General features: G+C 41.0%; 1 protein-coding gene across 2 annotated transcripts; it reads left to right on the top strand.

The window, feature by feature from the left end:
* Nucleotides 1-4,165: 4,165 nt before the first annotated feature.
* znf346 (zinc finger protein 346) lies at nucleotides 4,166-12,460 on the top strand. Of its 2 annotated transcripts, none has more exons than XM_018692585.2 (7): nucleotides 4,166-4,357; nucleotides 6,488-6,591; nucleotides 7,392-7,487; nucleotides 8,339-8,486; nucleotides 8,573-8,812; nucleotides 9,014-9,113; nucleotides 9,928-12,460. In XM_018692585.2, exons 1-7 carry the CDS (start codon nucleotides 4,300-4,302, stop codon nucleotides 10,151-10,153), a joined length of 972 nt encoding a protein of 323 aa, XP_018548101.1. In that variant the 5' UTR covers nucleotides 4,166-4,299; the 3' UTR covers nucleotides 10,154-12,460. The 2 variants fall into 2 exon arrangements, with proteins under 2 accessions (XP_018548101.1, XP_018548100.1); XM_018692584.2 differs by having other exon boundaries at nucleotides 4,169-4,357; nucleotides 8,570-8,812.
* Nucleotides 12,461-15,761: the final 3,301 nt, after the last annotated feature.

Genomic DNA, 15,761 nt, shown 5'->3' with positions numbered 1-15,761 from the left:
CGCTTTTAGAAAATATATCACTGTTCAGGTTCACCAGAAATGCTATTACAGACTTTCTTTTTCTGTTCTCAAAAATGTCTTTTAATCTAGTCTAGTAATTTATGCAATGTTTTCTATGACTTCTTAAAAAAATTGAGGCATTTGACAATTCTTTTTCTTTTCTGTTTTGTTTATTGTTTTGAAAATGTGAAAAACATTGGGAGAACATACAAACTCCATACAGAAAGGGATGACGACAGGTAATCACATCCTTACCCTGTTGCTTTGGAGCTGCAGTATCTATAAAAATACAAATACAAAATACAAATAAAAATCCAAACTGTTGAAGCTTTGGCTGAACGTGGAAATACAATTTTCATGGGTGAATGTAGATTCTTGATATTCCAGGGCACTTTCATTGGTTATCCGTTGCTCATGGATGAAGCAGGGGATTATTGCAGGAACCCCCCTAACGTACATATGGGCAGCGAATCAAACTTTTCCTTTCAGAGAATTGGAGGGGCGTGATATAAGGAATTCAGTTGTCCGTTGTCAGTTAGCACCAGAGCTACATCCACATAAGCCTGTGAAGGGCTTAGCGATAGCTCTGGCCACAGATAAGAAGAACCTGACAATTTTGTTCTTTCTAGTCACAGCAAACACCTTCAGGTGAGTTTTCAAGGCACTGACAAAAGCATCGTCAACAGCTGAATTCTGTGACAACATGGCTTCCAGCAGCACATTTGCGCTGATAAACTCTTGTCTCAGATCTCTGAACACGGCCTTGGGAATCTCCTTAAACCTTTGACTGTCAGAGCTGATAACAATGTCTGTGAAATCGATTTCTGCCAACGCACTAACTGTCAGATGCTTTAGAATTCTATCTAAGTCTATTTCAAGAAGTGATGTCCTCGCTTCTTGAGCGGTATGCATTAGCAACCCTGTAACCAGCAGAGAGACCACGTTGTAGTGTGCTTTGTAACCCTCTGACATTGCTGCAGAGGTTTCAGCTGTCTCTGGCTGAGGGATCACTGTGTTTTGCTTCTTGGGTACAGTGCAGAAAAGTTTGACAGGTGTCTGGCCAGTCATGCCCTCAGCTTGGTCAGGAGTCCCAGGAAATATTTTTGCTCCTCTGCAGGCTTGAAAGGGTCTGGCAATGGTTGTTGACACAGATGAGAAGAATCTATGAATCCTACCTTTCTTAAAAGGCGGCGGTGAAGAGAAGATCAGGTGATGTTTCAGGGCATGGATAACTGCGTTCTTGAAAGCTGGATTGTGTGATATCATTGCAGCTTGCAGGACCTCTGCAGAGCCAAACTGCTTACACAGGTATTTGAACAGAGTCTTGTGTATCTTTTCGAAGGTTTGCTCATCAGGGGTCATAAAGCTATGTGTGCCAAAATACTCTTGCACCATCCTGTTTGCCAAATGATCAATAATGTCACTAAAGTCTCCAAGGCTCAGGAATGTGCGGGTGGCTTTAATGATGCGAACGAGCAACTTAACAAGCAGGAGAGACACAAGGCATTTGTAATATGTGGCACTTTTCAATGTGTCGTCCAAATTTGATGTTGTGGCGGAAGCATCTGAACTATCTTCATGCAATGAAGCCAGAGTAGAACAAGACTCTGTACGACCACATAAAAAAAGTTGCTTTAAGTCCTAAGTGGACAGTCAAGTTCTTACATTGTTTCTGTTTATCTGTCTGGTCACAACTCTGCCTTTCTTCAGGAACACTTTGCACATTCTCTGAAACAGCAGAATCAGCAGACAGAGAGGTGTCTGACTGCAGCGCGGCACCCTTTAAAAATGCATTGCTAACTTCACTGGAAGCTAAGTCAATGATTTCAATTGATGCCTGGCTAAGAAAGTCTTCATATTGTTCACTGTCGGATGATGCAGCATCAGCACGCAGGGAGGCGCTGGATTTCAACACAGCAGCCTTAGAAAGTGCAACTCTAGCATTGCTTCTAGGAGCCCAACCAATAGACACAGCACCTTGACCGGCATTGCCTTTAGTTCTGTCTTGTGCTGTGTGTCGACTCTCTAGTCGAAGCATACATTGCAGAACTTGGGCAGCATGGCTCACCATGTCATCAAGAGCTGTGAATGAAGGGATGTATTCTGCGGAAAAATTAGAAGGCAGCACAGACAAATTGGAGAGGTCTGTCGCCACAGATATAAAAGTGTTGATTTCCCGCATTGCCTGTTTTCCAACCAACTTAATAAGTTCCTCAGAGCTCTTGCAATATATCTCCTCTTTGACTTGTATCACCTCTGCCAAACTCTGCAGGAAGGAGGAATGTAGGTTGGAAAGGAGATCCTCCTCTTTTACTCCAAAAAAACCAGACAAATCATTGTCCATACTCACCTCCTCTGGATTGTATCTTGTCATCCAAAATGCTACCATAGGCCAAATAGCCTTCATAGTTTGCACAGTTACCAGTTCAACAATATCAACGCACATTTCTGACAAGACAACCCAGATTGAGAAATCAACTGTGCCAGCTGCCACCATCCGCTTCTGTTCTGCAGAGAACTTATTGATACACGATTCAATCAGTGTCCAGAGGTCTTCTGTTTTGAATTTAGGGCAGATCCCACTAAAGGCCATCTCTGATCCTAATTCAGATTCTTCTATGGTAATTGTAAACTGATCTTCTAATGTCTTAATTAAATACCAGTTGGTGGTAAATTATAGTTACCTGGAGAATGTTAGTACACACTAAATATTCTAAATACTAAGTCTTGGTATGACGTGTCTCAAAAGAGACGTGAGGGTGACGTCACCGTTAGTGCAATTCATGGATGCTGCGCGCGCAATTTGATGACGTAAAAACGAAGCATAAATCGCAGCACTTGGACAAGAGGGGTGAAAAACGCTCGTTGTGCTGTTGGATGTTAAGAATAAAAATGCAGAAAAAAATATGACCATCATTTTTATGGAAAATCGTAGTCGAAGACGCCCTGTAAAGTTAAAAGCAGGCGTTTATGGTTGCAAACCATTAAACGGACACACTGGACTGATAAAATCATACCGGATTTTTTTTTAAATAAACCGTACTGGTTAGTCAGTCACAATAACGTCACTCAGTCTCTATGCAGAATGAAAGGGGCACACGATAATATTATATTTGTGGCATCACATTATACCTTATATGGCATAGACTCTGCTAATCCTTGAGTGCACGTAACATCACCGCACTTTTAGACACCAGTTCGGCCCCGCCCACAAAACACGTCATCGTTGTTTACAAACAACAAAAAAACGCGTTTCCTCTCAGGAATGAGAGAGGTTTGAATAAGTGTGGTATTCAGAACTAGCAAAACGCAGACGCACGTTATACTAGCAAGGCTTTGAATACAACATCATACATAATCATTACTATTTGGTATGAGGAAATACATTTACTCTCGTGTGAAGGGAAATGTTTTCTTACGTGATGAATACAGTGTTTGTATACCTGCTATACACGTGTAATTCTTTAATGCAAAGAGTTATGACACATTTGTTTTTACATAACAATGTGTATTAATAAATTAAGCCTCAGTGAATGTTCTTCTCATCACTTTAATTCTATTATTATATAGATAATATTATTTTTATATCATAATAATATAATTATATTAATTATATTTCTATTTTTTTTAATCACATTTCTATGATATATTTTGAACTTTTGGTAGTTATACTCATTAGAACACATTGCTTTAATCATACTGTATATGTGTTATTTTTATTCTTTTCTTATTATTCTTACCTTTGTAAATTTCCCACAAGTGGGATAAATAAAGTCTATCTTATCTTATGTTGAATAGAGTTACAGTATGCCTATGACATTTCTGTTTGGTATGAGTTATTTTTAAAGAGCCTGTTTTGTTTTATTTTCTTGTCTTATCATTGAATATGCCTTTCTAAATATATCTACAGTAAATGCATTAAAAGCTGCATTTTGAAGTAAATTCTTTCATTTTAATTCGATAGGCCTGAAATGTTTAGATAAACTATGCTCTCACTTTTCAAATGTTTTTGTCAGAAAATACAGGGCGACACTGGCCGTGCAGCCAAAAGTGGGGGACACCTTAACAAGGCTGAGAGTCGGGCATAGCAAACAAAACACTGCACTTAATAAACAAATATAGTATAGTTTTGTATGAGTGTTTGGTTAAGGGGATAGATAAATCTGGTATCCCACATGAGTGGCGTTAAAGCACCTCGACGCTGGCTGTCACTTGCCATGAAACGCACAAGAAGAAGAAGACGCTCTGGCCATCAGCTGCACATGCGTATTGGGACGCCGCTGGTTGTGAGTAGAAATTATGGCCGTCGTGATGCAGACGGAGGACTTTCCTTACTTACCTTCGGGACCGGCGGAGGGTATGGCCTGTCTCTTTAATAATTTAATCTTCATTGCAGTACAACACTGTGTGCACCCGGTCACAGCCGAGACGAACCTGGTGCAAAATGGCAGTGCTGCTGTTACCATCCTGTAAGCTAACGTTAGCCGGCAGTGCAGATTGAACGGAGCAGGTTTGCCAAAATCTGCTAAGCTATGCTAGCCGTAGCTGTTTCGGCTCCAAGGTCGATGAGAGCATGTCTGCATCCGACTCAGCTCCAGAGTGGCTGTGAATCAGTCAGTCTGGTTGTTGACCAAAGAAGTCTGAGGGAGGCATCTCTAAGGCTGGTTCAGCAGACATGCATGTTTTATGTTGTTGCATTATAACCCTGGCTTTGCTCTTGTACTTAGCATTAAGTTGCTGCCTCTGAACTTTTGAATGGTCATCATAGGAGCTAAACTTTGTGTGCGTAATTTTTAAGAAGCAAATTTATCCAATACCTGACATGTTTTGTATTTGCTGTACCTCTCAACAGTGCTGTCAGCTTTGTTTGAGTGGAGAGCCGCTGCTAATTTGGTTCGTTTATGTAACTTCCATTGCGTACTACAGATGTGATGGTGACAGTGCTGCCAAAACAAACTGCACAAGAAGAAAAAATGCAGTCTCAGCAGCTAACAGAGGCTCTGTGGCTTGAGATATGATATACTAGATAGTAATGTAAGTTTTCTTTCCCTGATCTTAGGGCTACACTACAGCTTCAGATGTGGCCAAAAATGTTACCACCCTTACTCTTCACTGAAACATGCTGTTAAACGCTTTTTCTTTGTTATGCATAAATGCATGCCTTTGGTGTCATAGATTAAAACAAAGATGCTGTGAAAAAAAGATGAACTCTTGCTTATTTTGCAAAGATATTTTTTAAAATGCTGATATAAAATTATTGGTGCCCTTTAGAAGTAGTGGTAAAAAGTGGATTGTTGTCATATTTCAAGCAGACTGTTATCATCAGTTAGTGTGTTTGCACTCTTTCAATCAGTGATTCACCCTGTTTACATGAAGAAAAGTGCTCATTGTGCTGTTTGGTATCATTATGTGCACCACACTGAACATTGACGAGAGAAAAGAGGAGAGTAGTCTGAGGACGAAAATAATTGCGAAGCGTGGTCAGAGGCTACAAGACTGTCTCCAAGCAGATTGATGTTCCTGTCACCTCAGTTGCCAATATTATTAAGAAATTTAAGGTCCATGGGACTGTAGCCAACCTCCTGGGATGTGACCGTGAGAGAAAAATTGACCTGAGGTTGAACAGAGGGAAAGTTTGAGTGATGGAAAAAGAACCAAAGGAAACTTAAAGCTGACCTTCAAGCTCAAGGTACAACAATGTCAATACAATATTTCTGGGAGAATGTCCTTTGGACGAGTGAAATGTAATTGGAGATTTTTGGTAATCATTCAAAGAACACGGTCTATACTGTTAAACACGGAGGAGGCTCTGTCATGGTATTGAGTTGCAGTAACAGGGCATGGTGAAATCAGGAGATTATCAAGACATTCTGCATTGAAACGTACTGCTCATTGTCAGAGAGCTCTGTCTCAGTTGCAGGTCATGGCTCCTCCAACAGGAGAATGACCAGAGACATGCATCTATAAGCAGCCAAGATTGCATTGAAAGGAAACCGTGGCCTGCTATGAGTCCTGATCTTAATCCAGCTGAACATGTATGAAAAGAAATAACCAAATTTAATCTCTTGGTTTAATCATATCTGTACAATGCATCACCAGTTATTTTTGTCACGTCTTATGAGTTGCCGCATTAAGGTAATTTCATTTTCCAGATTGTATGAGCCAAGGATAATGACTCAGACTCACAGCTAGGCCTAAAACATGCGTCTGTGCTTGTGACTATGTTGCTCACAGATGTCTGCATTGGCGCTAACATGTGCACCAAGTAGGCGTCTCAGCATTTACCCGGTTGGACACCGCAGTCCCATGCCCTTGATAAATGAAAAGAGTTGTGAACAGAGTTATTCAAATGGAAGTCTTATTTGAACTGTTGCCATGGATAGTTCTTTTACATTGTGTTATAATTACAATTTCCCATAAGCTGTAACCTGATTTGAAATTCCTGTTTTTTTTTTCTCTCTCTCTCTATCTCTCTCTCCCCCTGCAGTAAATAAGATGATAAAGGAGCACGGCGACCTGTTTTCTGACTCCCAGTGTAAAGTCTGCAGTGCTGTCCTAATTTCTGAGTCTCAGAAGTTGACTCATTATCAGGTCAGTGAGCCCACAGTCTGCTGCTGCTGTTTCAAGGGACTCTACTGTACTGTTTTTGACAGCGTTACTATGCAAGTATTGAATGCACTTAACACCATATTAATGACTTTACTTTCTTACTGTACTTATACAAATTTATTTACATTAAGCTGGTCATATAGGTAGTTGGTATGATTGTGAAACAAGTATTAAAGTTCGGTCTATATGATATATATTAAAAGTCTTTAAAAGTCCTCTAGTCAGTGAACCATGCAGAAACCTTGAGCTAAATCTGGCTGTATTCAGTCACAGTATAGATGATCACAGAGAGCAGAAGGGGACAGAACAGAAGTTTGACCAGCTAAGATTCAGTACAGTAAGCAGACTTGCAGCCCCACTGACTGAAAAGAGGACGAAAAAGAAGAAATGTATCTGTTTTCCTGTTAATCAGGCATCTTAGTGTGGATGGAGATCTTGGAAACTGTGGTGTTCACAGAACTTAAATTTCACAAGTAAAAAGTTGTGAAAATGAGTTCCCTTAGTGTGGGCATTGCAGAGTTAGGATTACTTGTGCTAATATAACACCTCACTTTTTTTTCCTATTAAATGCTAATGCCAGATAAAATGCCTATCACAAGTTAGCATAGAGGAGACCAAGGTGTTGACTCCAATGTCTTTATTTTGTCCAAGCAATAGTCAAAAACCATAACGTTATCTGATTTGTAGTGATATGAAACAAGAAGGAACAGCAAAGCTTTGTGTGTTTGTGTGTTGTTGTTTGTTGGGATGTTTCTGATAAACATTTGTACTTCTCCTTTCAGAGCAAGAAGCATGCCAACAAAGTGCGGCGGTATCTTTCCATCCAAAATGAGAAGGAGCCAGCGTTGAAGAAGTTAAAGTCATCATCATCTGACAGTGTGAGTAAGAAGCACTCAGTTGTAACAGTTAAGTGCAAGCCCAAACAGCTTCAATCACTCAAACCAACACAAAGAAAAGTTACAGTTGGATGCAAAAGTTTATTTTTTTGAAGTGAAACGTTAAAAATGAGCCTTTCTTCAAATGTTAAAATAGTGGCATGTGCAAATGTTTGGGTACCCTCCTAAGTCAGTGCACTATAAATGGAGCTAATGCTCTGAGTCCCTATTCATTTGCCAAGCATGAATTGCAAACAACTGTACTTTGAAAAATATTTTTGATCCTGACCAAACTGAGCAGTTGGATCTCCCAGGGTGTCTTAAAACATCTCCGCTGGAGGGCTGTGTATTTTAAGTCCAACCCTGAATGCTGCTTCTGCTTTTTGCACCACATTCGCTTGCACCCACAGGATCTCTTGGCATAACCACCACCTGATACGAAGCCCACTCACCAGACTGCAGTTGAGCCTGTGCCAACTAGGGTTGTCATGTTTTTTTTTTTTTTTTTTTTAAATCACAGTTGAAAAAATTAATCAAACGTCATTAATTCAAATGGAACTTACACAGCCTATCCTTGTGCCTGTGGTCACACCTGATTTCACTACACATTAATTCCTATGAGGAACAGACTGAGACATATTGACTGCCTTGTTTGCTTCACACAGTCCATTCACAGTTCATGTCCCTGTAATATCTCAAATATCAGTGAAGAGCCAGTTTTAGGCTGTTAGTATAAAAACAGAACAGCATAGAAATAGAACAGATCTACAGCAGTAACATAGAGTTTTGATGGGACAAATGATACGTTTTGTAGCCACAAATGATTAATGTTCCTGTGTGTGTGTTGTCAACAGGACTGTAACAATGGAGACACTGACCGGTCAAAGGTGTGTCATGTATGTAACATGACCTTCTCCTCTCCTGTGGTGGCCGAGTCTCATTACCAGGGAAAAGTTCACGCCAAGAACCTGAGGCTAAAGACGGTCGGCCTCCAGGCCCCAGGTATATAGGATTATATCAACAACCTCCAGTTTTTGACCTCCCATTATCTTTATCTGATTGTTTTTATTGTATCTCCTCTTCAGCAGTAGCCTCCCAAACAGCACCAACAGCTCAGCCGAAGAAAAAACCCATAGAGGATTCGAGCGCTGTGTCGGCAACGGGCGGCAACAACAACAACAACAACAACCCGGACCGTTTCTGCTCCATCTGCCAGGCGTCCTTCAACAACCCGCTCATGGCCCAGCAGCACTACGTGGGCAAGAAGCATAGAAAACAGATGACCAAGCTCAAACTGATGGAGACGTACGGCCCCTCCACAGCACCAGGTCAGACCACAGAATCAGGAATTCATGTAGATCTATTTGGAGGATGGCCATTTTAATCACTCTGCTTTTAGAAGCCATCATTCCTGTGAAGATAAATCATTTGTTGCGCAGTAATTGTCAATTCTTTTTTTCACTATATGGACAGTTTTAGTGTTACAGAGTTAAAGAAGACTAACCTCTCTCATTTTTATGTGTCTACAGCTTCCACACTAAAGGGCTACCCATGCACCATCTGCAACATTGAACTTAACTCTGTGGAGCAGTACCAGTCTCATATCAGCGGCGCCAAACATAAGAACCAGTAAGGACAAACATCTTTTTTTTTTATTAAGGAGAAGAAAAGATTTACTAATCCTTATAATTAGATTGAATTATTATATTCTCTTACTGCTTTATTCAGTCTGACAGTGCTCACATTAGTCTCTTTCTGTGGGACGTGGATTTATTTTGTTTTCATTTGACTTCAGTGTCTTTAGCTAGTGAGGCTTGCATCACACTGACCTGCCTGAACTGAGTGCAGCTATCAAAGTGTTTGATAAAACACTAAATTTCAACTTGTGTAATATTGTTATTTGCCTGCTAGCCGCACTAACTCCAGTACTTTATATTTACAACCCTGCCCACTCTTTCTTCATGTCCCATCTGCTTATCGCCTCCACGTGCAGGTAAATTTCAAACTCCTGTCCTGACCACGTTCTGATTATTTGCAGTACCTCCACTGCTTCACTTAATCAACAACAGTTGCACTTTACAAAATCAGCAGTCTGATGGACAGTACATTTTAGGAATGCTACCCACTGTTTATATAAATTCAAACAGATTACTTACATTTATGTTTGAAGGGTAGTTTCAATCAAAGTAACAGCCTTGCATATAGTGAACATGTCAAAGATGGTGGACACAGCCACTTATAAACATGGTATTTATGTCTTTGCCATTTGGAGACTGTGCTGACAGCTATCGGATGTCATCTGACACCCATCTCATAGATATGGGTAGAGCTACTTCAAGTCTAACACTTGCCCCAGTTCTCTGTTTGTCAAGTACTAAATGTTCCAAACTTCTCATTGTCCCTAGAGAAACAGAGATGTCTAAAATGTATCTCTTTTTTTAAGAATGAAGAAATCAGGCCTCAACACTGCAGAGAACCAACACACGGCAGAACAGTCGTACAAGGGCGACAAACAGTACACCGGCAAAGACAACCAGTATACAGCCGCAGACGACCAGTACGCACCCGGGGGTGACCAGTACGACACTGGAGATGACCAGTACACAGCCGGAGATAAGCAGTACACTCCTGAGGACACGGAGTACTCAGAGGAGTACCAGTATACTTGAGGCTGGACTGAGAGGGACTGCTGAGGTTTCAGTCAGGACTTGGAATGACTCACAACAACCAGCCCCTTTAACACATTAACAAACCATCAACCTCCATTGACCTTCAGCTCCTGTCAGAGTCTTTTGTCAGTAGGTTTTGTCCTGGAACAGAGTCATTGAAAAAAAAAAAAAAACAACAACACAGGTTTGAACTCTGGAATTCCCCAACGTGGTATTTTATCATTTTGGGCTCCCAGGTGAAACGGTTACAGAATGTTTTTATTTTTGTTTTTATTTATTTTGTTTTCTCTCCACATGAAACAAGTTTTAAGTGTGGTGAAATGATGGTAAGCAGTTAAACCTTTCAGTGTGTGAATGTGGGTTCAGCAGTGTTGCAGCTCAGCCTACAATCCCAATAAAGAATGTCTTGGGGGTTCAACTGGCCTCTACTTCCGTTACAGATTTGTGAACCGACATATGACCATTCTTCATATTGATGTACATTAGGGCTGGGTATAATCTGAAATGTGTCAGTGCTGGTGCTGATAATGCATAAATATCTTATCAGAGAATAAATACATAAGAGGACAAATCCGACTTTCAGTCACATTTTGGCTGGTACCAAAAATGTACTGAGGTTTGAAACCCAGCCTTAGTTTACATATATACATCAGAATAATAACACATGAAAGTCTAAATCCAGTTATTCAACTTTATTCCATTAAATGCATCAGCGAGATACAGTAAGGTTATTTAATTGTTCAGCCTCTACTAACATCTAACTAGTACTAAAATCTAGCACCAGAGCTACATGCAACCAATGACAATTCAAAGCAAAGCTGCTTTCCAGCTCTAGTTCACCTGAATATAGTTGGTTTACATCTCCAGTGAATGTATGTGGAACATGTCTTCACCTCATTTCTCTGTTTTCTCCATGTTTGATTATTTTTAAATCTGGTGTTGAAGACGCAGACATAGGAAAAGACATAAAATCACAAACTTTGGAAGAGCCAGATCAGCCACTGTAGCCAGTTTTGATATTATCATTACTGTCTATACAGAGGAAAAAAGTCTGAGGCTTTCTGTTTTGATAAATCTATTACTAGTAGAATTTTATGAGAAGTAGCTTTTTACAGTTTTTCTTTTCTGACTTTTAGTTTTATTTAAAGCTGAAATATCTCCAGAAGTTGTTTCTTGTTGTTTTTCATTGAAACATTTGTTTGTTTTGTGTAAATCCCAGATGGTTAAGTTATTGGATTCTTTTTAATGTGGTTATCTGGACAAAGCTGATACTTCTGTTTATGTGGCCCAGAGTTTTTTTTTATTATTTGCCTATTTTAAAGTGCAGTAAGTTTTCACTGTTTAAAAAAATAAACAACCTCAAGTTTGGTAAAACTGAAAGGATTTTACTGAAGAACTTTTCTAGTCGGTTAATCTTGTTTTCTTGCTCACTGTAAGACAAAATGAGTGTAGGTTGCATAAACCTGAATAAAGTATTTTAACATAGGAAGAATAACATGACATTGGAAATCTCATCAGACGCTCATCATTAATTGATGAAAGATATAGATGTCAACGAAAAAAGGTCACAAACCTGCAAGAACCTCAAGCTGTCAATCATCGTCAATAAGTATTTTATAGAGGTTAATGTCATTTTTTTTTTTTTTTGTTTTTAGAAGAAAAGAATATTTCTTTTCATTTTTCAGGATTGTGGACAGTTTCAGTTACAAAATGGAGATTAAAGGGATTATGATGAAAAATATTAACGCAATCCTCACATTTCAAACATTAAAATACAAGCGTTTTTGTACTGTTGAGTTACACTCTTTGTTTACTGAAGGGTGAAAGATTTATTTATTTTTTTTTTTGAGTTATCCAAAATGGGGCTTTATAACCTCTGGAGGAGACTGCTTTCTGAGCTCTGCAATTACTGTCAGTAGCAGAGATTATGATTTTCACTACAGAGATTTTCAAGAGTGATGTCAAATTAGAAAGTGATGTCAATATTAGAGTAACAGAAGCATTTTTCTAGTCCATTTGTCCTCATAAAAGACAACCGGGTGAATATTTTAGTATTGAATGTCTTCAACTTTCTGGCTAACAAAAATTGAACTTTTTTTTTTTTTTGGATGTAATTTATACAAAGAGGGCTCATACATACTGTATAGTACATGGTGTATAAAAAGACAAATGGCCTTTTTGTTTTCATCCTCATTCTCTGTGTGTTAGATGTTTTGTGATCAAGATTTACTTTCAATATAAGTTATGTATACATGAGGGGGGGAATGCCGTGAAGATGTGCATTAAGTAAAGAAATGTTTTAAGAGAGTTTGTTCTTTTGTTTTTTTCTTAAACACAAGATATCTGGTGGACCCTGGGTTGTCATTTGAGGAGTGGAAACATTTTCTAGCATGAAAAGAAGGACTGTCTTTAGTAGAGCTGATTTATAGGTTGATGGATATATCTACTGATCAATGAATATCAATGACTGTTAAGCAAAAAGACAGAAGTGTGCAGAAATACCACTGTTACTGAGGTGGTTTAGAAAGTGACACTTTCACATAGTTAGTCCACCAGAGCATCCCCCCTTGGTACTTATGTGTTTTATTTAAAGAATGAATATTGGCAGATATCATCAGGTATTTTTTTTTTTACATCTCACAACTAAATCAATACCAACTTTTAAAAAATTGGTACATTTCAGGCTATACTCAGAAAGTATCTACTCTCAAAGAGCACTCAAAAGTCCCAGACTAAGCTGCTCTCTTACTAAGGATTCATCATTGAATAAAAGTCAATCTGACTGTGTCACCTTGGCTCATCAGACCACCTATCTGTTATGCTAATCCCCGCATACAAGCCCCTGCTCATCAGTGGGTAACCTACAGAAAGGCAGGTAAGAATATGGTCAGAGGGGGCTATGGAGGCACTCCAGGACTGTTTTGAGTGCACTGACTGGGACATGTTTAAGACAGCTGCCACCTATAATGATCACACGAACATTGATGAGTACGCCACGTCAGTGTCAGCCTACATCAGCAAATGTACAGAGGATGTCAGCGTCAGGAAGACCATCATTATCCGAGCCAACCAGAAACCCTGGATGACTGCAGAAGTACGCAAGATGCTAAAAGCACGGAACTCTGCTTTCAAGTCTGTGAACCGTGCCATCAGGTTAGCAAAGCATACTCACAGCAAGAAAATCCAGGACCTGTTCCACGACTCCACCAACACCAGCAACATGTGGAACGGCATACGGGCTATCACCAACCACAAGGTAACCCCCACACCTGTGAGTGAAGTTGACGCTGACTTCCTCAACGAACTAAATAATTTTTTTGGGAGGTTTGAGGCACTAAACAGCACTCGTGCAGAGAAAGCACTTCCCCATCAGCATGAAAAGGTACTTTGCCTGGACATAGCTGAAGTGCGGAAGTCTCTGAGGAGGGTAAACACCCGGAAGGCCCCAGGCCCTGATAACATACAGGGGCGAGTGCTCAATGACTGCGCAGACCAGCTGGCTTGTGTTCTGACAGACATTTTTAACACCTCGCTGGACCGGCCAAACTGCTGCACTGAAGACGCCATCTCCTCCGCTCTACACCCGAGCCTTGCACACCTGGAGGAGAAGAACACGCATGTCAGGCTGTTGTTCCTGGACTTCAGTTCAGCCTTCAACACCATCATCCCTCAACACCTGGTAGACAAACTGGGACCCCTGGGCTTCAGCACCCCCCTGCGGAACTGGCTGATTGATTTCCTCACGGACAGACCTCAGTCAGTGCGGGTTGGACAGAACACCTCCAGCGTCATCACCCTCAGCACAGGCTCCCCTCAGGGCTGTGTCCTGAGCCCTCTGCTGTTCACTCTGATGACACATGACTGCTTCCCCAGGCACGCCACTAACCGCATTGTGAAATTTGCGGATGACACAACAGTGGTGGGCCTCATCAGGGATGACAATGACCTGGCCTACAGAGAGGAGGTGGAGCAGCTGGTGGACTGGTGCAAAGACAACAGCCTGATCCTGAACGTGGACAAGACCAAAGAACTCATTGTCGACTTCAGGGAGAACCAGCCCAGCCATGCTCCACTACTCATCAACAACAAAACCGTGGAAGTGGTCAGCAGCACAAAGTTCCTGGGGGTGCACATCACAGACGACCTCACCTGGTCTGTAAACACTGCATCACTGGTGAAGAGGGCACAGCAGCGGATGTACTTCCTGCGGAGGATGAGAAGAGCCCATCTGCCCCCACCCATCCTCACCACATTCTACAGAAGCACCATAGAGAGCATCCTGACCAGCTGTATCTCTGTGTGGTGTGGAGGCTGTAGTGCCTCTGACTGGAAGGATGTGAGGAGAGTGGTGAGGACAGCAGAGAGAATCATCAGGACTTCTCTCCCCTCCATCCAGGACATTGCAGAGAACCGCTGTGCATCTCGGGCCAGGAAGATCTGCAGCGACTCCTCTCACCCCCATCACGGACTGTTTACCCCACTGGCCTCCGGAAAGAGGTTCCGCAGCATGCGGTGTAGGACCACCAGGTTCTACAACAGCTTTGATCCCCAAGCCATCAGACTGTTAAACACTTCTGTTCAACTTCTGTTTGTAAATACTCAGTGCTGCTGGTCTCACATGAGACTGCTGTTGTACATTTATATAGATATTTATATATATATATATATAATATTTAATCCATACTGCTGCTGCTAAAATCACCATACACCCCTAATAATCCTACTGTACATATCCAATTATTTATGTATATTTATTCACATTCTGCTTACAGAATTTTTTTCTGCACAAACATCTACACTGCACTGAAACTGTAAAAAGGCCTATGCAAACGAAATTTCGTTCTGTATACACTTGCTGCATACTGAATGACAATAAAAGTCTGTCTAAGTCTAAGTCTAAGTCATAGAATGCCATCTCTACAACAGGTCAGTTTATCATGTTTTTAGCCAGGTGCATGTGCTCTAAAAGCAACAAAGGCCCAGAGGGAGTCACTTCAGAAAGCAACATCGACATGAAAACTGAACACCAGGAGGGTGTCATTGTCAGTGACAGGTGTCTGCTGGAGTAAAGTACCCCACCATTAGACTCTGGAGCAGTGGAAAACACGTTGCTTGGAGTGATGAACCAGGCTTTTGGCAGCCCAACTGTACCAACTGTAAAGTATCTCAGGCTGTTTTTCGTGGTTTTGGTTTGGGCTGTTTTACATAGCGGTGTGATTCCAACTTTGTGGCAGGAGGTTGGACAAGACCCTCTCCCAATTCCATGCACAAAGCCAGGTCCATAAAGAGATGGTTTGCCCTGTTTGGTATCGAAATGCACAGAGCCCTGACCTTAACCCCATCGATCACCTTTGGGACGGAGTGGAATTCCAACCGTGACTCAGGCCTAATCACCAGACGTCACTGGCTGATCTCACTAATTCTCTTGTGGCTGACTGGGAGCAAATCCCTGCAGCCAAGATCCAAAATCATGTTGAAATCTTTCCCAGAATTGTTGAGGCTGTTGTAGCAGCAGATGCCCGTAGTTTTGGAAAGGGATTTTCACTGATCACAAATGGGTGAAATGTTGTTTACGCGTCTCAAATTTGCCAGAGAAAAATAAAATAAA

The sequence above is a fragment of the Lates calcarifer genome, linkage group LG20 (genome assembly GCF_001640805.2).
Source record: "Lates calcarifer isolate ASB-BC8 linkage group LG20, TLL_Latcal_v3, whole genome shotgun sequence".
NCBI lineage: Eukaryota > Metazoa > Chordata > Actinopteri > Centropomidae > Lates > Lates calcarifer.
Note: the sequence above shows the minus strand (reverse complement) of the source record. Positions and strands in the feature narration are given on the sequence as shown.